Source organism: Macaca nemestrina, chromosome 5, assembly GCF_043159975.1.
Source record: "Macaca nemestrina isolate mMacNem1 chromosome 5, mMacNem.hap1, whole genome shotgun sequence".
NCBI classification, from domain to species: Eukaryota; Metazoa; Chordata; class Mammalia; order Primates; family Cercopithecidae; genus Macaca; species Macaca nemestrina.
Window position 1 is genome coordinate 70,105,362 of NC_092129.1, and position 24,247 is coordinate 70,129,608.

General features: G+C 44.2%; 1 protein-coding gene across 8 annotated transcripts in view; it reads left to right on the forward strand.

Annotated features, from left to right (window-relative positions):
- LOC105489167 (methylenetetrahydrofolate dehydrogenase (NADP+ dependent) 1 like) overlaps positions 1-24,247 on the forward strand; it is a 233,145-nt gene that overhangs the window by 146,979 nt on the left and 61,919 nt on the right. For all 8 annotated transcript variants that reach the window (XM_071096617.1, XM_071096620.1, XM_071096618.1 and 5 more), the window contains exons 23-26: positions 128-228; positions 805-982; positions 20,332-20,439; positions 22,823-22,975. In XM_071096617.1, coding sequence (XP_070952718.1) covers positions 128-228; positions 805-982; positions 20,332-20,439; positions 22,823-22,975 — 540 coding nt within the window. The remainder of the gene's footprint in view (positions 1-127; positions 229-804; positions 983-20,331; positions 20,440-22,822; positions 22,976-24,247) is intronic.

Consider the following 24,247-nt stretch of genomic DNA (forward strand, 5'->3'; position numbering starts at 1 on the left):
TTTCTTGGAGGAGAAAATGAAAAAAGATGTCACAAATCCTGCCAGAGAGGTGCTGCCAGTTTAGCTTGGCAGGTTTGGTGGGAGGCAACACACAGGGGTCTGGGTTTTGCTTTTTTCTTTTTTACAGAACATCCAGCTGGTGGCAGATGGCTGCTGTAACCTCCAAAAGCAAATTCAGATCGCTCAGCTCTTTGGGGTTCCCGTTGTGGTGGCTCTGAATGTCTTCAAGTAAGTCCGGCCTCCTCCTTTAAATGTGGGCATTATCACTAGGCCACCCTGTGAACGATATTTGTGTCTTGGGGTATTTGGTCTTTCTAAAATTTTTTAGAATTTAGAATTGCTTCATCTAAAAGTATACAGAAATACCCAGTTCTTTCTGTTTGTTTATTTGGTTTGGTTTCATTTTAGCAAATGTGTTCTCACAATGTTATTAAGGAAGTGAAATTTATATATAGTGAGTTAGTATCTCCTTGGCTTTTTTTTTTTTTTTTTTTTTTTTTTTTTTTTTTTTTTAATTCTACCCAGCATTTTTGTCTGAAACAAACTGTGAGTGATCAAAGGGATATGTTATGGAATTTTCTTGATAACGCCCTTAACAACTTGAAATATTTGAGTCACTTTGGAGAGGATTTTTTTTTCCATGCTTTTCTTTAAGTCTGATTTATTTAAACACGATGTGACCACTTTTGATGTTTAAAATGTATTCAGTGTTAGGGAGCGAAGTTCTGTATAAATGGTTAGTCTTTCTTTCAAAACATCGCTAAATGGATACAGATGCAAAACCACAAACATTTTCTTCACCAGGACCGACACCCGCGCTGAGATTGACTTGGTGTGTGAGCTTGCAAAGCGGGCTGGTGCCTTTGATGCAGTCCCCTGCTATCACTGGTCGGTTGGTGGAAAGGGGTCGGTGGACTTGGCTCGGGCTGTGAGAGAGGCTGTGAGTAAAAGAAGCCGATTCCAGTTCCTGTATGATGTTCAGGTAAGATCTAGTAAAAACAATGGCTCACATTTCTTACACCTTAGCATGGATTGTCCCATTCAGTTATCGCCACAACCCTGCAGATAAGCAAACTAAAGATAGAAGAGTGTAGGCCGGGTGCAGTGGCTCACGCCTGTAATCCCAGCACTTTGGGAGGCTAGGGCAGGCAGATCACTTGAGGTCAGGAGTGTGAGATCAGCCTGGCCAACATAGAGAAACCCCATCTCTACTAAAAATACAAAAATTAGGGGGGCATGGTGGCATACGCCTATAGTCCCAGCTACTCGGGAGGCTGAGGTCGGAGAATTGCTTGAACCCAGGAGGTGGAGGCTGCAGTGAGCCAAGATTGAGATCACACCACTGCACTCCAGCCTGGGCGACAGAGTGAGACCCTGTCTCAAACAAACAAACAAGAAGGTAGAAGAGTTTAAGCCACAAAGTCACATTTCCAAGTGCAGACCCTAGCTCCTTATCCCAAAGCCTGTGCTTTTGAAGACTCCCAAATCACAGGCCTAAGTGAAGAGGTACTTTAGTGAACAGGATTTGACAGCTGACACCTTCAGGAGTTGCACAGGAACAAGAGCAATTTCGCCAGGCTTGGGAAACCATGGGAGGTATTTTCCTTGTTCATTTCTCTTTTTTTTTTTTTTTTTTTTGATACAGAGTCTTACTCTGTTGCTCAGGCTGGAGTACAGTGGCGCAATCTTGGCTCACTGCAACCTCTGCCTCCCAGGTTCAAGCAATTCTCTGCCTCAACCTCCTGAGTAGCTGGGATTACAGGCACCTACCACCATGCCCGGCTAATTTTTTGTATTTTTAGTAGAGATGGGGTTTCACCATCTAGGACAGGCTGGTCTCGAACTCCTGACCTCATGGTTAACCTGCCTCGGCCTCCCAAAGTGTTGGGATTACAGTCGTGAGCCACCACACCTGGCCTCTGCTTGTTCATTCCTTTTATGGTTCTTTTCTCTTGTGGTTTTATTGAACTATAATCTAGTGTATGTATGTGTATATATACATATATATATGTATATATATTTTTTCATTGTGGTAAAATATATATAACAAAATTTACTATCTTAGCCTTTTTTTTTTTTTTTTTTTTTTTTGGGAGATAGAACTTTGCTCTGTTGCCCAGGCTGGAATGCAGTGGCGCGATCTCGGCTCACTGCAACCACCGCCTCCCGGGTTCAAGCAATTCTCCTGCCTCAGCCTCCTGAGTAGCTGGGAATACAGGCACACGCCGCCATGCCTGGCTAATTTCTTTTTTATTTTAGTAGAGCTAGGGTTTCACCATGTTGGCCAGGCTGGTCTCGAACTCCTGAGCTCCAGCAGTCCGCCTGCCTCAGCCTCCCAGAGTGCTGGGATTACAGGCGTGAGCCACCGCACCCAGCCCATCTTAACCATTTTTAAGTGCACATCAGTAGTGGTAAGTACATTCACATTGTTGTGCAGCCAGTCTCCAGAATGCTTTTCATCTTGCAAAACTGAAACTGTACCCACTGAACAACTCCCCATGCCCCTCCCCACAGCCCCTGCCAGCCACCATTCTCCTTCGTTTCTATGAAACAACTCTAGGGACCTCATGTAAGTAGCATCATACTGTGGCTGGCTTATTTCACTTAGCATAATGTGCCTGCATGTTGTAGCGTGTCAGAATTTCCTTTTTTTTTTTTTTTTTTTTGAGATGGAGTTTCGCTTTTGTTGCCCAGGCTGGAGTGCAATGGCACCATCTCAGCTCATCGCAACCTTCTGCTCTGGGGTTCAAGCGATTCTCCTGCCTCAGCCTCCCGAGTAGTTGGGATTACAGGCATGCACCACCACGCCTGGCTCATTTTTGTATTTTTAGCAGAGACAGGGTTTCACCCTGTTGGTCAGGCTGGTCTCGAACTCCTGACCTCGTGATCCACCTGCCTCAGCCTCCCACAGTGCTGGGATTACAGGTGTGAGCCGCCACTCCCGGCCAGGATTTCCTTTCTTTTTCGGGCTGAATACACTCCCATTCTTTGGATATCCCACATTTTGTTTCTTTATCCATCTGTGGATGGACACTTGAGCTCCCCTTCTCAGCTATTGTAAGGAATGCTGTATGGGCATGCGTGTTTATGGCATATGTACAAATATCCCTTCAATACCGTGTTTTCAATTTAATTGGAAATGTATTCCCAGAAGTGGGATTGCTTGGTCCTCTAGGATATTTTTAAGCACATGTTGATGGTTCAGTCAGACTTGAGCTTCCCAGGGCTCACTCTCCTCCTTAGATTGTTTGTCTTTGCAGCCCTCTGACATCTCCATTCTGAATTTTGTGGCTCCGGTTCTGGCTGATGGATTTGTCTTCAGGGGTAGTGCGTGATTGTGGGGCGCCCAGGCTTCAAGCTGGTTGCTGCTTCTCCTGTTCTTTCATCCCTCACATATTCTATTGGTGTGTCACTCTTCTTTCCTGTTCGGTGGCATAAATCAGTAGCATAAGTTGAAGAAGAAATCAGTGAAGCAAGAGCTTAGCAGCATTGTTGATAAGCCTGGAGTCACAGTGGTGAGAGCGTGGGGCTGATGTATCAATATTTAATATTACCACAGCTCCTGCTTTTAAGGAGTTGTTTGTGTGCCAGGTATATGGGCGCTTTGCACATGTTCACCTCTGTGGTCCTAACATCCCTCTTAGGTGAGAACTGGTGATATCTTCCCATTTTACATACAAGAAAACTAAAGCACAAAGAAACTAAGTCAACTGCTTAGTGTCCCATAGCTAGGAAGAGGAAGAGCTGGAAGAAAGAATGTCCAGATGGTTGAGGTCATCATCCTGCTCTGTTCTTCAGAGCTAAGTACTGTGCTCAAAAGTGTGTGTGTATTGGAGGTCTGGGGGGAGACATAGTTAAAGGGGACAGTGACTGAGTGACCCTCCTGAAGAGGAAGGGTGACAGTGATGGGCACGGGCATAGACTCCATGCCACACAGGGGACATCATCACCAGCACGCAGTCAGTGTTCATGGAAGGAAGGACACAGGGAATGAATTGGAGGCTAGCTCAGAAAAGGTTTGTCATTTTTATGAGGCCATTTTGTGAATGAGGAACTAGAATATTCTGGACTACAGAGGTGGTAGAGATCAATTGAGAGAGAAGATTTTGGATGAGTGAAAAGAAAAATGTTCCAGTGGGAAGTTTGAGTTCTCAGACCTAGAGGCGTTCAGCGCAAAATAGATGTAGCCCTGCTGTGGGCAAGTCAGGCATTGAAGCCAACTCAGATGGCGGGTGGCCAAGGAGACCCTGGGTTCCTGTTCCTTGGTCCTGAGTAAGGCTCGCCAGGGTGCCTACAACCCTTGGCACATGCCAGGGCCTTTCTACATAAACCACTGTAGGGAGAGTCACCCCCAGATCCTGCTGTTGAGTGTGCCTCAGACCATCTTGCCATCTGATCATGAACCACCCAACTCTACGTAGCAAAAGCAGTTATTTTCATGAATGATTTCATGAAGTGTGGCTCTTTTCAAGGAAAACAGCCCAGGTGAAAAAGAGGTCAGTAATCAGGAGAAATGCTTCTGAGTTACGCTGTCTCAGACATGCACTAACCCTAAGATGAACCCTTTTCCTTTCCACTGATATTTCAATTATTATTTTTTTTTTTTTTCTGCATTCCCATTCTTCATGGAGATAATGCTGCTAAAATGTCAGCTCTCCTCTGAAAGGAGGAAAATGTTTAATAATAATGTGGTCTAAAGTCCTCTATTTGATAGGTGACCTCAAGGCCAGTATCCCTGCCTCCTTTGCCAACACACTTCTCGCTCTTCTTGTAACAGAAATTCGATTTGAGCTGCATAATTATTTGTTAGATAATCAGCCTCCCAGCCTACTGCAGCATGACGGTTCATGAAAAGAGCTGCTGCTGCTGCTGGCTCTCTTTGTACTGTCTGCCTGTTAGCTATGTTCCTCACACTGGCAAGATTTAGATCCTCTAAGACCATTTACGGTCTTGTCACCATGTAAAAATCTGAATTCAATGGTGCAGTCAGTAATGGAGCTCAAGCCTTCTTTCCCCCTGATTTCTTGCATTGGTTGGTGCTGGTAAAACTTTAGTAACTAAGTAATGGTTTTCTGGAAGCCCTTTCTTACCTCCCCCACAGCCCCACACCCTCACAACCAACCCTTGGGTGCTGGGCAGTGAGAAAGGTGTGGCATTGCTCTACAGGAGAAAGAAGCTGTAAGTGCTTTGCATATGGCACTCTCCCACCTTTGCTTCTCAAAGCAAACTGGGTTTGTGTGTGCCCCTTGGTGTCTCCCCAGACTTTATATCCCCAAGAATGTATTCAGTACAAGACTGATGGCATCTTGTGGGCTGTTCTTTCTCCACCCCAGTCGTGTGGAAGGAAAACACCGGAGATGATTTAGGGTAATGGAAAATAGTGCTAGAGTCCAGGGCATGACTGCATTTGAGTGTGAAGTAGAAATTGTCTCAGAACCCCACTAGAGTGGTTCCGCTGGAGAGAGTGAGACACCTGGCTCTCAGAGGCGCTGTGCAGCCAGACAGCAGCGTGCTGGACTTCCTGATGGCGAGCTTACAGGTAAAGGGAGAAACAGGCTGCACTTCTGACTTGGGAGTCTCTGCTGAACTTTTTAGAAAACTGACTTCAGCAGCAACTGCCGTCTAGAGAACGATTTGGCATCTCTTTTTGCCAGAGTAACTTCTCACTCAAGAGTAGGCAACTTTTAATTACGGTACCGGGTGGAGGCAGCAATGAATAATTTAGAATAAAGATTGAAAAATATGGAATGAGGTGTAGTAGACTAATTGCTCAGAAGAAGTTTTATTGTGTGAAAATGAATGTGTTTAAACTTGAATTACAGTGGCTCATTTCCTCTCGACCCTTGAGGGTGATTGCAATCCCTTTTAAGAACTGTTAAAAGTCCCCCTCAAAATCATCTTCTCTTTGAATTTTCCTCTTCTAATATGACTTTTGACAATTATATCTTTATCGTTCACTAATAGAATATCTCCATGTCTGCAGGGACGCAGGGAAATATGATGACTGAAAGAAACACTAATCTACATGCGCACTTTATTAGCTAAGAAATCCCTCCTCCTGGCTCAAGCCTGTAATCCCAGCACTTTGGGAGGCCGAGACGGGTGGATCACGAGGTCAGGAGATCGAGACCATCCTGGCTAACACGGTGAAACCCCGTCTCTACTAAAAAAAATACAAAAAACTAGCCGGGCGAGGTGGCGGGCGCCTGTAGTCCCAGCTACTCGGGAGGCTGAGGCAGGAGAATGGCGTAAACCCGGGAGGCGGAGCTTGCAGTGAGCTGAGATCTGGCCACTGCACTCCAGCCTGGGCGACAGAGCGAGACTCCGTCTCAAAAAAAAAAAAAAAATCCCTCTTCCATACATTCTTCCAGGCTTGCCTCTGCACATTCCATCTGCTGTGTGGGCTCAACTCTGCATTATAGATGGGAAGGTGATGGACTTGTCCATAAGAAATGGATACTTGATAGGAGAAGGAGCATATTACATAGAGCTAACAGGCTAAAGCTTTGGGATCATGTAAATTCAGTTTAAACCTTGAGGAGGCCTCCTACTATGGACGCATTTTGGGGAAACTGACTAATCTCTCCAGCCTCAGCATCCTCATTTGTACAATGGTGTCTGACAGTGACACCAACTTCACCAAGTTGCTGTGAGACCCAAATGAAATGCCCCAGAGTAGAATGCTGGAACATAGAAAGCAGGCAATGAAGGCTGGGTGGGTGGATCACCTGAGGCCAGGAGTTCAAGACCAGCCCGGGAAACATGGTGAAACCCCATCTGTACTAAAAATATAAAAACTAGACAGGTGTGGTATTACGTGCCTGTAGTCCCAGCTACTCGGGAGGCTGAGGCAGGAGAATCGCTTGAACCTGGGAGGTGGAGGTTGCAGTGAGCTGAGATCACACCACTGCACTCCAGCTTGGGCAACAGAGTTAGACTCTGTCTCAAAAAGAAAAAAAAAGGCCAGGCATGGTGGCTCACGCCTGTAATCCTAGCACTTTGGGAGGCCGAGGCGGGTGGATCACCACATCAGGAGATCGAGACCATCCTGATTAACACGGTGAAACCCCATCTCTGCTAAAGATACAAAAAATTAGCCGGGCATGGTGGCGGCGCCTGTAGTCCCAGCTGCCTGGGAGGCTGAGGCAGGGAGAACGGCGTGAACCCGGGAGGCGGAGCTTGCAGTGAGCCGAGATCGCGCCACTGCACTCCAGCCTGGTTGGCAGAGCGAGGCCCCGTCTCAAAAAAAAAAAAAAAGGGCGGGGGGGAAAGCAGTCAGTCAGTGCTAGCTCTTCCTCCTGTCATGTTCGCTTTCGAAAGAGAGTGGGCCTCCTGAATTTACCTTCAACAATTCTCCTGTAACTCAAGGTAATTTTGTCAAACTTCAAGATTGGTTTATTTTGCACTGAGTTAAAACCAGGAATTAGAAGCCAAGTCTCCTAAAGCACTACTAAACTAAACCAAGGCATTGGCATTTTTCTTTCTCCATGAGAATTGGGAGCCCTTAGTGATACCATAAAACGTCAGTCATTTTTGCATAGAAGGAGGTATGACCCCGAGAAGTCAGCTTGGCCTTCAGTCTGAATATTGTTTGTTAAATGAGGAGTTAAGGTTGAAAATCATCCCTGTATCCTTCCTCTAGCCTTGCAAACATTTTGAGGTATAGCCTTGACAGCAAGACAGGATAGTGTTTGTTTTTATTAAAAGGTCTTTCCTGTTCCTTGCGTGGAGCCATTCTCTTGATCCCAGTGGGGGCTGGATGAAGGAAGACCAAAACACACCACGAAGACAGGCTGGAGCCGCAGCCAGCTCTGCTGACTTCTGAACTTCACACTCTCCCTGCCCAGATGGCCAGGGGTGTTTCCTCCTCTGCTGGTCTTTTTTAAGGCAGGATGTTTGTTGTTACTGTTTTTCTGGTTGGTTCTTAAGAAATTATTTTCTACATTTTGAAAATGCCAGCTGGAACCCACACCAGTTGTTGGTGGGGTGTGAGAGCTATCCTTTACATGGACTTGGAGCATTTGCAACCCGAGCCTCCACATTGAAATAAACATTTAAAAAATGCATATCTATGGATATACAGTGGGGGAATCTTCCATTGTGGTAAAAATATGTATAACATACAATTTCCCCGGTAATCATTTTTACATGTATAGTCTGTGGCATTAAGTACATTCACATTGTACATATAGGGTTTAATTAATAGGATCTTAAAACTTAAAAGGTATTGATGCACATCTCTGTTGGCTTTTACATTTCACAGTAATTAGAAGGAAGAAACACACTCTAGGTTGAAAGGCTGTCCCTTCTTTTGGTTGTCCTTGTCCCTGGAAAAGCTGTCTCCCCCTCAGGGCCTTTGACCTCCTCTGGCTCTCCCTCCCATCTCAGCCTGAGCCCATAGCCCTTTCTTCAGCGCTCTCTTCTCCTCTTGTTGTGCATTAGAATGTTTGGAGTGTTCTGTGGAAAGCTGGTCCTTAAATTTTCCAGTCAGTTATGTATCTCACTCATAAACCTGTTTCTCCCCCCATGATCTTTAATATTCTGCTTTCTTAATTATGATTGAGCTGCCTTTAAACAGCCTTTGATCGTCCAGTGTGAACGGCTTCAACAAGCCTCCCATAAGCCTCTTCTCCCCCGGCCTCCTTTCCATGATCCAACCCCAAATTTCCAGATACCTCCTGCTTTCTTTACGTTTGGGGTTTTTTTGTTTTGTTTTGTTTTGTTTGGCAGAATCTGGCTCTGTCACCCAGGGTGGAGTGCACTGGCGAAATCTCGACTCGCTGCAACCTGCACCTCCCGATTTCAAGCGATTCTCCTGCCTCAGCCTCCTTAGTAGCTGGGATTACAGGTGTGGGCCACCATGCCCAGCAAATTTTTGTATTTTTAGTAGAGGCAGGGTCTCACCATGTTGGCTGGGCTGGTCTCGAACTCCTGACCTCAAGTGATCTGCCTGCCTCAGCCTCTCAAAGTGCTGGGATTGCAGGCATGAGCCACGGCACCCAGCCCCAGATACCTCCTGCTTGACCAGACCTTCTGTAAACACTTAGATCCCTCTCAAATCTAGATGCTTCTCCAACACTGGCTTCTAGATTCTCTATGAAACGTCTGCTGGCCTGCAGTATATAACCCACCTCCCAGCCTGCCAGGCACGTCGTTCAGCTGTGTGAGACAGTTTCGAGGGATCTGCACCTGTCGTGAGCACGGGCTCCACCTTCTCAAAGCATCCCACTCATCCCTGTGTGATTCTGACAAAGCCTGCCCCAGCTTTCTTTCCTCGATGGTTGAAATAGCACACAATGCGAAAAAAACAGTGGCCTGTATTTAATACACTTGCACATGTCACAAGAATCCCTGTAGTGTCATTGAAAGCTGTCTTCTAGCATGCAAAATGATTGTCACTATGATGGAAGTTTCTAGAAATGCATTATTTCATCTGAAATTATGAGAGAAGGTAAAATGATGAACTATCAAAGTCACACTACATGTTGGCCAGCTGCCTTCTACCACTCACTCCGTCCCTCCCCAGGCTTTCTGACTTAAATTTAGATCAGATGAGACCATTGCAATGGAGAGAGTGTCCACTTTCTCATCTAAAAGCAAGCTCATGAGGAACATTAAATATGATCACAGGAACAAACATTAAGGTTCCACACTAATGGACCACTTAAGAGAGAGAGAAAACTACGACCTTAGGGTTTAGGGAAAAAAAACACTCAAACAGCACAGGCTTTCAGTCTCCCCAGTCTCTCGGAGGTTGGGGGGCGATGTTTTGAGTAAAGTACAAGGGCTCCTTGAACGTGAACACGGAACCAGCGTTGCACCTGTGTTCATTCATTTTGCTCTTACAACACATTGATGTTCCTAAGTCAGATTTGTAGAAGAGGAATGAGCAGCTGCATCATGAGAACACTGTGCATGGCCAGGGGCGGTGGCTCATGCCTGTAATCCTAGCATTTAGGGAGGCCAAGGTAGGAGGATCGCTTGAATCTAGGAGTTCAAGACTAACCTGGGTGACATGGCAGATCCTGTCTCTACTAAAAATATTTTTAAAATTAGCCAGGCATAGTGGCACATGCCCCGTAGTCTCAGCTACTCAGGAGGCTGAGGTGGGAGGATCGCTTGAGCCTGGGAGGCAGAGGTTGCAGTGAGCCAAGATCACCCCCACTGCATTCCGGCCCAAGCAACGGAGCCAGGCTCAAAAACAAAAAAAAAACAGGCCAGGCACGATGGCTCCCTGCTGTAATCCCAATCCTTTGGGAGGCTGAGGCGGGCAGATCACTTGAAGTCAGGAGTTGGAGACCAGCCTGGCCAATGTGGCAAAACCCCATCTGTAATAAAAATACAAAAATGAGCCGGGCATCGTGGTGCATGCCTGTAATTCCAGCTACTTTGGAGACTAAGGCCCAAGAATCACTTGAACCTGGCATGTGGAGGTTGCAGTGGGCGGAGAACATGCCACTGCACACCATCGTGCCTGGCCTGGTTTTTTTTTTTTTTTTTTTTTTTTTGAGCCTGGGCAACGGAACAAGACTCTGTCTCAAAGGAAGGAAAACAAAACACTGTACATGAGTGTTCCTGGGTCCAGCAGAGTGCTCGAACCAGTCAGCCCTTTCCCCTCTTTTGGGTGAGATGCGATCTTTAAAATCACTTATTCCCATATATTCCGTTTTTTGGCCTTGCTGCGCTGTTCTGTTTGAGAGTAATAAAAGATTACCCATGTGAATTTCTTACTATTTCATGTGGAGAAATGCAGCTTTTCTAGCGGCGAGCCTTTCTTCCATTTCCCAGAGTCCGGTTACCCTCACCGCACCCCAGGTTTGCTGTAGGAGGATGAGATTCTCTACATGTAGGCGTCTTCAGAGTGAACCTGTTGCTCAGGGCCAGCAAGCCCACAGGGCTCCATGCCCACTGAGCAGGCTCGTGGAAGTCGGCACGTAGCTCAGATGTGCTGGTTTCCAGCCAAGGACATGCTTTGTGTCAGCGATACAGGGGCCTGTTGTTCTCAGTAGCAAGGGCAGAGCCGCTCCCAGGACTCCAGGTGGTGCTGGTAATGCAAGCCCTTGCACCTAGTGTGGTGTGGTCAGTATAAATTAATATCGACAGCTTCATGTTGTACTTTAATTTGAAGTACAGGAAAGGCTGCTTGCCAAACTGTATTTGTAGATCATTTAAAATTTATGCTTCATTTAAGATACAAAATACAAATGGAAATAATTACTGTGTATCCGGAAATGTCTATTCAACGTACGAGTTTATTAATTGATCCTTCTCTTCACATGTTTTACGGGCCTTGGAATACACTTTGCTGATATCACAGCGTAGGAAGATTTAACCCATGTGAATTCAACTCTGTGGCCTTGGTGAAAGAAAAGAACCATGTATTTTTCATTCACTGTGGCCCCCGATGCATGCCAACGACTTCATTTGGTGCAGGGCTGAAGAAATGGCAGTGTGTTCCAATACTTCAACAACAGCGGGGCCTCATTAAGAGACGCCAGGGTATTGAGAATGGAGTATTATATAGTGTTTTCATGGGTCTTCTAAAAGATTTTTCAGGGTTGCTGACTTCAGAATTTGGCCTCTAAGTAAGATGAGACATCCCTACTACAGTGTAAAGCCTTCATGGATCTTTATTTCTAACAGTTCATTTTTAAACTTTTGTTCCATTTCATTTTCTTTTGTCCATTTTTTGTCACCAAAAAATTATTTTAAAATGTAACGACTTTTCTAGAATGTACAGAACAGTTTTATTCCACTAAAAAGCAGGACTTCAATAATTTAATTGAAGAATTCTAGTGAGCATTTCCAGAGCCTTTCCAAGAAGGCTATACTGTCTGACTGAGTGACTTAGCTTCTAGGACCCCGGTCCACCACACCTACAAAATGAATTTACTAAAGCGTGAAGGTCACCAAATCCTCTACTCTTTCTTCGTGGAGTCACCCAGCTAGTGTTTATGTTGTGCCTGCTCTGTGCGAGAGACTGTGCCACCAGTATAACCATTGGTCGCGGTTATTTTCTAGAGCCGTACTGCCCAATATCCCACGTGGCTAAGATTGAGAGTTCAGTTTCTGGATTGCTCCAGTCCCACTTCCAATGCTTTTAATAGCCACATGAAGCCAGTGAACACACGATACATCTTCCATTGTGATGGAAGTGGCAGTGCACAGCTCTGTTCTAGAGTATTTCGGTTTCCGAAATACGTGTTTAAGAAGTTTGGAAAGGAATTAGTATAGAGTACGAAGAGGGTTACATTTTTTGGTGAATATGAAGATTTAACATAATGTTAGTTCAAAAATGACCAAAGATACAAGTGTAGACACCAGCCTTTTGAAGTAGCTAATATGTTAAACAGCTGTGCATAATATAGACAGAATATTCACTGTGTCCCCACTCAGCCCTGTGTTTGACACCATTTCACCTTGGCTTCTGCCTTTCTTTCCCTTCTTTGCCTATTGACATTTTTCCTGTCCTTTTTTTTTTTTCTTTGAGACAGAGTCTTGCTCTATCACCAGGCTGGAGTGCAGTGGCATGATCTTGGCTCACTGCAACCTCCACCTCCCGTGTTCAAGCGATTCTCCTGCCTCACCCTCCCAAGTAGCTGGGACTACAGGCACGCGCCACCACTCCCAGCTAATTTTTGTGTTTTTTTCAATAGAGATGGGGTTTCACCATGTTGGCCAGGATGGTCTCCGTCTCTTGACCTCATGATCCGCCCACCTCGGCCTACCAAAGTGCTGGGATTACAGGCATGAGTCACTGCACCCAGCCTCCTGTCCTTTCTTTAATGCACTATTCCAGCTCTTTTTTAATGTCTTGTCAGCTTTTGCTGATTTTCATGCCTCCCTTTGCAACCTGTGACCTCTTGACTTTAATGGTATGTTTATACAGTCTTGACTGCACACTCTCTTCTGTCATAGTTGTTTACTGTGTCTCATTATCCCCAGTCCATCAGAAGTTCTTTGTACACAAAGTCCCTGAAGCTCTAGAACCACGCCCTGACATCTTGAAAGGACTTGCCGTAGGTGGTTATTTGGTCACTTAGCAGATGCCTGTGGGATCCTACTTCATGCAGACCACTCTCCAAGGCACAATGTGGCAAGTAAATATATTAGTCAATATTTACAGAACCAAGAGAAAGCCAGCAATAATTAACACATGAACAGTCATAAATTGTTTGGCCATTCTATTTGTTTATAAAAGCTATCATTTACCACAGAGAAGCACCAGTGAATATCAAGTTCAGATCAAGACCTTTGGGCTGAGCTTGGTTTTTTTTTTTTTCTTTAAAGATTACACTTCTCCCCCAAATCAAGCAGATTAACCATAGGAAGTTCCTTGCCTGCTAACACAATATAAATAGATTGCATGCAAGGGGAAGGACCTTATCAGAGCAGATTTTAGTATTTACACTAAACCCAAAAGATATGTTAACTGAGATATTTTTATTTCCTTATTTGTACTTGTGAGTGAAAAACAAAAATTGTAGCAGGAGTCCCAAGACTACAAATGGCACTTTGGCCATGGGCTTTGGAGCTGTGAGTTGAAGCACTTTATTCAGCACGTGGCTGCAGGATTGTAGCTCAGGTTCTAGACAGTGCATTCTCTTCAGGTCCCAGGAAGCAGTATCCTACCCCTGGAAGCTGCCAGGATGCACCTTCATCTGTTACAGTGGTGGCGAGGCTGAGGCCGGGCATCAGAAGTGCTGAGTGCTGGGAAGCTGTGGGGCTGGATAGATAGCAGTGCCTGCTGGGAAGCACACAGCCCTGGCAGTGAGGTTGAGGCAGGGAAGCAGGGCCGCCCTGTTGGGATTCATTCGTACTACTGGCCCCTCACAGTACCGTCACGTGTGGGTGGTCGCACTTGTCCTACAGGAAGTAAACCACAACTACTCAGCTCACACAGTCAGCCTGGCACCTCCTTGGAATTCCCAAAACACTTTCCAATAAACATTGGAAAGGAAGAAAGTTTAGTTGTTAACAAAAAAATATACATTGCCTTATGCCCAAAAGCGTTGAAAGCAGGGACTCAAGCAGGTACTCGTGCAGCCCTGTTCATAGCAGCATTGTTCCCAGTAGCTGAAGGGTGGGAACCCCCTTGTCTGTCAGCAGGGATCAGCTAAATATGGCACACACATACTATGGAACATTATTCAGCCTTGGGAAGGACACCTCCTATCACACGGATGAAACTTGAGGGCATTATGCTAAATGAAATACTCCAGACACAGAAGGACAGATACTGCTTGACTCCGCTTGTAGGGGGTCTAGGGCAGTCAGATTCATAGACAGGAAGTAGAATGGTGGTTGTCAGGGGCCGAGGGGAGGGGCATGGAAAGTTGCTACTTTATGGGTAGAGTTTCAATTTTGCTAAATACAAAGAGTTCTGGAAGTTGGTTGCCCAACACCATAAATGGACTTTACATTGCTGAATTGCACACTTAGAAATGGCTAAAATGGTAAATTAGGCCAGGCATGGTAGCTTGCGGCTGTAATCCCAGCACTTTGGAAGTCCGAGGCAGGCAGATCGCTTGAGCCCAGGAGTTCAAGACCAGTCTGGGCAACACAGCAAGACCCCCATCTCTACAAAAATTTTAGAAATTAGCCGGTGGCATGCACCTGTAGTCCTAGCTACGCCGTATGCTGAGGTAGGAGGATTACTTGAGCCCCGGAGGTTGAGGCTGCAGTGAGCTGTGATCACACCACTGAACTCCAGAATGAGACCCTGGGTCACAAAAAAAGAAAAGAAGATGGTAAATTACATGTTATGTGTATTTTACTAAAATTAAAGTTCTTAAAAATATGTATTTTAGGCCAGACACAGTGGCTCACACTTGAAATCCCAGCACTTTGAGAGGCCAAGGCAGGCAGATCACCTGAGGTCAGGAGTTGGAGACCAGCCTGGCCAACATGGTGAAACCCCGTCTCTACTAAAAATACAAAAATCAGCCGGGCATGGTGGTGGGAGCCTGTAATCCCAGCTGCTCGGGAGGCTGAGGAAGGGAGAATTGCTTGACCCAGAAGGCAGAGGTTACCGTGAGCCAAGATTTTGTGCCACTACACTCCCAGCCTGGGCATCAGCGAGACTCTGTCTTAAATAAATATATATATATTTTTATATATATACATAAATATGTATAAATATACACACATATATACACACATATATATACACACACCCATATGTATATACATATATATACACAGACATATATATGTACACACACATATGTATATTTCTTGTAAAACATTTTCAAGTTTAGCAAATCATGCCGGGCACAGTGGCTCACGCCTGTAATCCCAACACTTTGGGAGGCCCGAGGCGGGCAGATCACCTGAGGTCAGGAGTTCAGGACCAGCCTGACCAACGTGGTGAAACCCTGTCTCTACTAAAAATACAAAATTAGCCGGGCGTGGTGGCACATGCCTGTAATCCCAGCCACTTGGGAGGCTGAGGCAGGATAATCGCTTGAACCCAGGAGGTGGAGGTTGCAGTCAGCTAAGATCTCACCATTCCACTCCAGCCTGGGTGACAGAGTGAGTCTCTGTATCAAAAAAGAAAATTTTAAATAACAAATCGGCCACCCACTTGCATTAATTTATTCACTAGTCATTCATTTGCTATTACTTTGCTCCCATGTGAGTTTTTTAAATTATTATCTTAACAGAAAAATCACACTCTTTATTTTTGAATTATGATCTAGAGTTCAGTAAAGAATGCATTTTTCTGTTCATTAAATGTGTTATGAGTAACAGTATCTTGTTTTGCTGTACTTCCAAGCAAAATGTAATTCTTTCAGTCCTCCCTACCATTCTCACTCCATAATAACATTACTTAAGATTTGTATAGCATGACATTTGCAACGTGCTTGCGTTTTACACTGATTCAATGTGTGCAGTACAGTGATGTATACTGAAGTATTCACATCCTCATCTTAGAAATGAGGAAACAAATTCAGGGAGGTTATATGATTTAACCACACATAAGGAGAGGCTGCATTCTCTCTGAGCCCTCCTACCTCACATAGCCACCAAGCTCCTTTGTGCAGATCCCATGGAGGGTTGGAGTGGCCGCGCTGAGGTAGGTGCAGGCCACAGACTGCATGCAACCGGAACACTGCCTGCTTCCCAGAACTGCTGTTCTACTGCCTGGGGAGCACACCCTTCTGAGAGCTGACTTCTGACAAAGCATGGTCCTTGGGCTTGCCTTGTGTCTTCTTTCCTGCAAGAAGTATCTTCCAGCGTCCCACCAACTTTTATTTCTTAAAAAGGTTGCTCCTTGCCAGGCATTGGTTGACCAGCGGAGGAGCTCATGTTAGTTTCAGTACAATGTTGGCAGCAAGCCCTTGAGTGCCCAGCAACACAGGTTGTTCATGATCTAAGATTCATGGAAAACGTCTTCTCCGCTGTTACCTGCAGCACATCAACACCTGAATTTTCTTATCAGCTTGTGTGACTATTGAACCACATGGAACCCAAGCTTAGTCAATAGGAAATATAGAAATATTCATTTGTTCAACTGTATATTGAGGGCCTTGTATATATTCCAGGGGCTGCCTCTAGGTACATAAGAGATGGTCCCAAGCCTTAAAGAGTTTATAGCCATTCTTCATTCTTCAGCTAATATGAACATTGAATCTCTTACATTAGAAGTTGCCTATGCAGAGTACACCTATAATCCCAGCAACCTGGGAGGTCAATGTGGGAAAATTGCTTGAGGCCGGGAGTTTGAGACCAGCCTGGGCAACATGGTGAGACCCCATCTCTACCAAAAATAAATTTTAGAAAAAGTTACCCTTACATTTCTCTCTCTAACCCAGCCTCAACTTTGCACTTAGGCAGTAACTCTTTGTACAACATTCCTGGCACCATATTCAGCTTTTATAGAACCCTCCAGGCAAGGACAGGTCACTGCTAAGTGAGAGAGCTCTGGTTATTATATTCTTCCTTAAACACTGCACTCAAAACAACTACTTCCTTCTAACGTTGGTCCCTTGGTTCACATTCTGCCCTCCTTTCGATTTTTCATATGGCATGGTTTACAAAAGGCCCCTTGCCCTCCAAGAGATTTCGGTGTCAGTGCGGTGCTGCTGAGTCTGTGTGACTGTTCACACACTCGGGCTCCACTCACACACCCCAAGAGTGCATGAGCTTTTGCTGGCAGCCCCTCACAGTCAGGCCCCAGTGAACCCCTGTCCTCTGAAGCTGCGGGTAGGAGCACCTCAAGGGCATCTAGATGTCAAAGAAGAGGATGCTCACATGTGCCTAAGGGTCATCCATGAAGGCTTCGTGGAGGAGGTGGCCTTTGGGATAGATCTTAGAAAGCTCAGAGAGTTTTAACAAAGGTTGGTCTTTGAAGATTACTAATCTTTTGACTTTATAAATATTTGCATGTATCTTCTCCCAGTCTGTCTCTTATTTCTTGACCTTGTTTATAATGTCTTCTTAAAACAAGTTTTAAATTTTGCTGCAGTGAAATCTATATATCATTTCCTTTATGGGTTATTCTGTTGTTACCTCGTTTAAGAAATCTTTCTCTACTTCAGGATAATAGAGTTCCCACTGTTTTCTTCCAACATTTAGAGTTAGAACTTTCAAGTTTATGCCTTTGTTCCATATTGGGTTTATTTGGAGGCCTGGTATGTGGTAGGAATCTAATTTTATTTCTCTCCAGCCAAAAGTCAGATGGTAGTCAGCCTTTCTCTGTTGATTTGTGTCACCTCTATCATATGCTATCTTGCACATGCTGAGGTGTGTTTGTGGGTTCTTTCTTCTTTGCCATTGATTAATTTGTCTATACTTGTGCCAATACCCATGGAATTTATTAGCATAGTTTTGGGGTATGATTGATAGCTAGTAGAAGAGTCCTGTTTCTTTGTTCTTCCGGTTTTGTTTATTTTTAAAGTTATCTGACTATGTATGCCAGTTATCTGACTATTTATGCCATTACCCTGTGTTAGTTCACTCTCAAGTTACTATAAAGGAATCCCTGAGACTGTTTAATGGATAAAGAAAAGTCATTTATTTTGGCTCATGGTTCTGAAGGCTGTACCAGCATGGCACCAACATCTGCTGGGCTTCTGGTGAGGGCCTCAGGAAGCTTCCACTCAGGGCAGAAGGCAAAGGGGGAGCCAGTGCATCACATGGCAAGAGCGGGAGCAAGAGAGGGGGTGGGAGGTGCTAACAAGCAGATCTCTCGAGAACTCAGAGTGAGAACTCACTCATTATCATGAGGACAGCACCAAGCCATTCATGAAGGATCCGCCCCCATGATCCAAACACCTGCCACCGGGCCCCACCTCCAACACTGAGGATTACATTTCACCGTGAGATTTGGAGGGACCAACATCCAAACCACATCAACCCTTTATTGTAAGTTTTAGAACTAATAGGCCAAGTAACCACAAATGAGCTTGGGATTTTTATTGGACTTGCATCGAACTGAGTAAGTTTCAGAGAAGTGACGTCTGTACAGTATTAAGTCTCCTCATCCACGAGCAAACTATTTTTCTCCATTGACTCAGATTCTTTTTATGTCCCTCAGTGAAAGGTTATAAGGCTTGCACCTTCATTTCTTTTTATTTGTTAGAACATTCAATATTTAAGTTCCAGACCACAGAACACCTCTACAGTAATAAAAACTGTAGTAATGAAAAACACGTTTTAAAGCAGTTTTGGGTGCTATCAGGGTTGGGAGGGGAAGAGTGCTGGCTTTTATTTATTTTCTCTTGGGTAACTCTTGTATCAACAGTATTTCATACAAATATGACATTTGCTGTTGTCAAGCGAAGTCCTTGAGGCATACCACAGGAGACTTCCCCTTGGTTCACATCTGTTCCATCAGCATTTGGTTCAGCAGTTGTTCACCAAACAGTAAATCCACTAATTGCATCATGCATATGCTTTTTTTTTTTTTTTTTGAGACAGAGTTTTGATCTGTCACCCAGGCCTGAAGTGCAGTGGCGCGATCTCGGCTCACTGCAACCTCCACCTCCCAGAGTCAAGCGATTCTCCTGCCTCAGCTTCCTGAGTAGCTGGGATTAGAGACGTGAGCTGCCACACCCAGCTGATTTTTGTATTTTCAGCAGAGACGGGGTTTCACCGTGTTGGCCACACTGATCTTGAACGCCTGACCTCAAGTGATCCGCCCACCTCAGCCTCCCAAAGTGCTGGGATTACAGGTGTGAGCCACCGCACCTGGCCACATAGGCTTTTTTACCCACAGAAAGATTGTGGATAATTTTGCCAAACGTATTTCTTAAATTTAGAATTACTTTATCTGTAGAAGATTCCTTTCCTAATGAATCATTCTTGTTTCTGAAGATCCCTTGCTGTATGCTACCAGTAGTCTGTGTCCAAGTCTTCAGTCTAACATTATGGAAATCATCTCCCCCAACACACTTATTTGCCTGTATCTAGTCTTCTCACGTTTCTTCCATGCCACATGATTTCTCATAATTTGCTAAAGTGACAGTGGGTTCAACCTCTGATTTTCCAATATGGTGTTTGATCACATCAGCATTTATGTTAAAATCTCAATCCATTACTGCTCACGAAAAAATACTTGTTTTTAGTATTGCTACTTTTTCTGTAGCAATACTGTGAACCCGTATTCAGACCCACTTAAAAACTGGCACTCACAATTTCGTTGGGAGGCTCCAGTCCTAACATATATGATTATTTAAAAATTATAGTAAACAGGCCAGGCGTGATGGCTTATGCCTGTAATCCCAGTACTTTGGGAGGCCAAGGTGGGCAGGTTGCTTGAGTCCAGGAGTTCAAGACCAGCCTGGGCAACATGGTGAAACCCAGTCTCTACAAACAAATGCAAAAAAAAAAAAAGACAACAAAATTAGCTTGGAGTCGTGGTGCATCCCTGTAGTCCCAGATACTCAGGAGGCTGAGATGGGAGGATCACTTGAGCCTGGGAGGTTGAGGCTGCAGTGAGCTGAGATTGTGCCACTGCACTCCAGCCTAGGTGACAGAGTTATACTGTCTAAAAAAAAGAAAGAAAGAAAGAAAAATTATAGTAAACTACATTTTTTTAAATGCGACAATGGATAAAAATGGTTACAACTAGATAAGCTGCCTCTAAACTGCCTGAACACCTAAGGTTTATTTGCTAGTTGACATCTGATCTATTTCTGACACTGAAAATTTCATTGCTTTAGGATGCTAAAAGGGAAAAAGAGCGTTTGCTAGGAATCCTGTAGTTGCTGAGGGGGTACCCTGATAGAGAATTTTAAGCAATTACAGAAAATCTCACTAAACTTTAAAAAAAATCTTTAACCAGATTAAACTTATACGATTTTGTTATAATTTGTGTTTCTCCAGCTTCCAGTTGTGGACAAGATAAGAACCATTGCCCAGGCTGTCTATGGAGCCAAAGATATTGAACTCTCTCCTGAGGCACAAGCCAAAATAGATCGTTACACTCAACAGGTAAAAGTTGTACTTTTAGGGGAAAAGAAAAAATCCACCGTAGGCTCTCAGAATACTCAACTTGACTTGAGTATTTGTACTTGTCTCACTAGCTACCCTTTGCTTAATCTATTTTATGGTTAACAAAGATGAAAGTAATATCCTCGGGATATTACTTTCGGATATATTAGACTATATTTAGAACTTTATGGTAAGAAATACATCCTCTGATCCACGCATCATTTACTTCTGTGACTATAAATGTGTCTGATATGGGTGGTATCCCTGTTTGTAGGTGATGTGTGATCTTTCATCCCTCCCACTCAGCCCAGAACGTTGAAACTATCCTTTGGAGTATAGCTGCGGAGTCAGATTTAGATGAATTGCAATGCTTCCTCTTCCTTGCAGGCCTCTTACTACCTTAAAAATGCTAGCATGGTGCCGGGGTAGGCAGATAGGAGTGCACCCTATAAAGATGGGAATATTTGGTGTTCTTCTTACATAAGCGGTTCACTGGCTTTTTACTGAGCTTGTCCACTGAGGTTGAAGGCTCCATCATCTTCTGCCTCTAGCCACTGACAAAGGCAAGTAGGCAAGCAACTGGGAAGGTGGCTGTGATCTGACAGCATGCGTCACCATCTAGTCCAGTGACAGTCATGATCAATCAACTCCATTCCAGGAAGCTCAGCCACCTTCACCAAAAGGACCATATGCCTCGAGTGTCCCTCCTACTTTGGCATAACCAGATAGATAGAAGTCAGAACACTTTAAGAGCCTGCTGGCTAAAGAGCTTCGTGATAGGTAGTGTGTTGACCTTTTCTTTAAAACAAATCTCCAACTCCTTATTCTTTTTTGTAAACCCATTTGAAATTTTGTTAAATGCTACCATTGCCAGCCAGGGTATTTATTCTCCTAGGTTTGGTAAAATAGTCAGCAACTCAGAAAGTTCTCACATCTGAGAATTTTCCCTGTATGTTCTTGGCTTATCCTTTACAAAAAGGATTTCCAAGCACTGCTCTGTGCACAGGCATTGTGGTGAAATTTTCATTCATGTGCAATAAGCCAAGTAAAGTAAGGCCATTCTCATGAGGTTGGTTTGGTTTTTTTCTTCCCATGAGTTTTTAATACTGATACTTAAGGCTATCATTTATTCTCATATTAAGTCTTTTCTCCTTTCAGTGTTACAATGTCATTTCTTTTATGAAGTAATCTGGTGACAGTTTATGGCGTATTGGTTGGTTTTTGTTTGTGTCTTTTTAATACACCTACTGACAAAATTTTTACATTAGCCAACCTCTATTAGTTCATAGAAATTACTTCAATATTTAATCATGTCTGAAATTCAAAATTCTGGCACCATTTCTGAAAGGCAGTTGTGATTGTCGCCCAGCAAAATTCTTATCAGTATAGAAGAGTGGAGATTTCAAAAAGAAAATGGCCCCAAGCCCACGTCCTCCCTGAGTTGATAAGACTCTAAGATCTTCCAAATAGTTTTAGGCTAAGTCTTATGAAAATTTCACTAAAGATTTCTTTCCCTTTATCTCTATCAAGGAAACATTGCTTAAAAGTTGTGTCAACCGGGCACGGTGCTCACACCTGTAATCCCAGCACTTTGGGAGGCCAGTGCAGGAGGGTCAGTTGAAGCCAGGAGTTTGAGACCACTCTGGGCAACATAACAAAATCTCCATCTCTATTTTTATTTTTTTTAAAAGTTAGTGTCAAGTATGTGGTTGCAATGAATTAGCAAAGCCTCTAAAGGAACACTATGTGCCATTTAATCAGAACCAGGCTTCGAGGACACTGTCCTTTTTGTGAGACACCACATGTGACTTCCTGCTCTTTCACCTTTGGGACTCTGGGTCAGACATAGACTTTGGTCCTTAAAAACAAGAAGCTTAAATAGTGACCTCATCTTAGTTCTTATAATGTAATCGCAGATCAAATAGCCATGATTCATAAACCAACACAAAGGGGCCCTTTGCTTCCTGGCCGACTCTAGAATGAGTGAACAACATGACTAACAGCCTCGTTGAGGAGCCTTTCTCCAGACTACCTTGCTGGGTCCCGGATATTAATAGTCCTGGAAAGTGGTTTCTACAGCTGCTGCTTTGCCTGAAAATAGCCGTGCTTTCCCCAAACATGCACATAACACTGCCTTCTCTTAAAGAGAACCTCCGAAATAAACAACAGTCACCCTTGACCTGCTAAACAGTGATCCCATGGAGATGAGTTTTTATCCTCACCTTCTTGCTTCTTCAATGAACAAGTAGTAACCGGCAGCTCCTGCATGTGCCTCAATCTGAGCCGCTTACCATTGCTGGCCGAGACTGTATAAAGTGCAAACAGAAAAACACAGGAAACTAACATCTGTGTCAGTGAACACATTTTCTTTCCTTTCTTACAGGGTTTTGGAAATTTGCCCATCTGCATGGCAAAGACCCACCTTTCTCTGTCTCACGAACCTGACAAAAAAGGTGTGCCGAGGGACTTCATCTTACCTATCAGTGATGTCCGGGCCAGCATAGGCGCTGGGTTCATTTACCCTTTGGTCGGAACGGTGAGTGAGTCACATTTTCCAAAAACCCGCCCCATTCTGCACTGCCGTGGTGCCTCAAATCGTTATGCTCCACCCACTCTTTAAAAATCATGGATGAGGGAGAATTAGGGAGCAATTAATAGTACAGTATTCGCTATTTTTCCAAACACTCTGTCTCACCTACCTTTGCCATTGTGGTTTGGGTTTTTCTTTTTTTAGATCATGTGCTCAGGATCTTTAGAGTCATAATACTAATTTCCTTCCTAAGGCAAGTATGAACATAACTTGGGAGAATTCAGCCTGTTATTTAAACGGTAGAATGGCTTAGGACAGTGGTTGTCAACCTTTATCACACATAGCACCCAAAATGATGTACCACAGTGGCGTTTACTGTTCACACCAGACAGGATCTGCCCAGTCACCCCAAGGGCTGAGGAAAGCAGTCCTCTCGCTCTCCCACTTCCCCAGCACATCAGGTGGGAAGCTCTGGCTTAGGAAATCAGTGAATCACATGAGTTCTCATTTTTGATGTTGTTGTGATGGGATTTCGTTGCTATTGGATGATTATGCTGTTATTTTGTGTTATCTATGGGGGTAAAGGAGATGAGAAGAGAAATAAAAGCTTATCGAAGTGCTTAAAATCCATGAAGATGGGCTTCATTTGGTACAGCTACACAGTGATAACCTTCCGTTGCTACCATCTGTGGCCTAAATTCGACTTCTTGTCTTTGGGAGTGTTCCTGAATTTGATTTAGAACAAAAAAGAATTCCTACAACCTGGCAGATCCCATGGCAAGCAAAGAAAAAAATATTCTAACCCATGATTATCATCATCATTATTGCAAAGTGATCTGAGCTTAAACAGCGTACATTATAATAATTTTTTATAATAAATGTGGCTTTATTGTGCAAACAAGCAATAGGTCGACAAAAAGTGCAGATTCTTACCTTGATATTTACATACTTCATCTAATACTGGACACAATGTTTTTTCAATCAGCATTTTTTGAATTCTTCCTGCATGTGAGGCACAGAGATTTTAAGATGAGCAGGTGTGAGATGCATAGGTTTGAACAGCACAGAGGTGCCTGGAGAGCACTGCGTTGGCATTCTGAATGCCCTCAGAGCGCATGGGGTAACAGCTCATTATGCCTGGGGCAGAATTTACCCGGGATGTGGAAGGAGAAGGGATTCTTCAAAAAGGGCTCAATCTCTGAACTGGCAAAACAGTGAGTTTTGACTCAAAGGCACCAGAGTACTAATACGTGACATCCTCTCTTGGGGTGGTCCAGT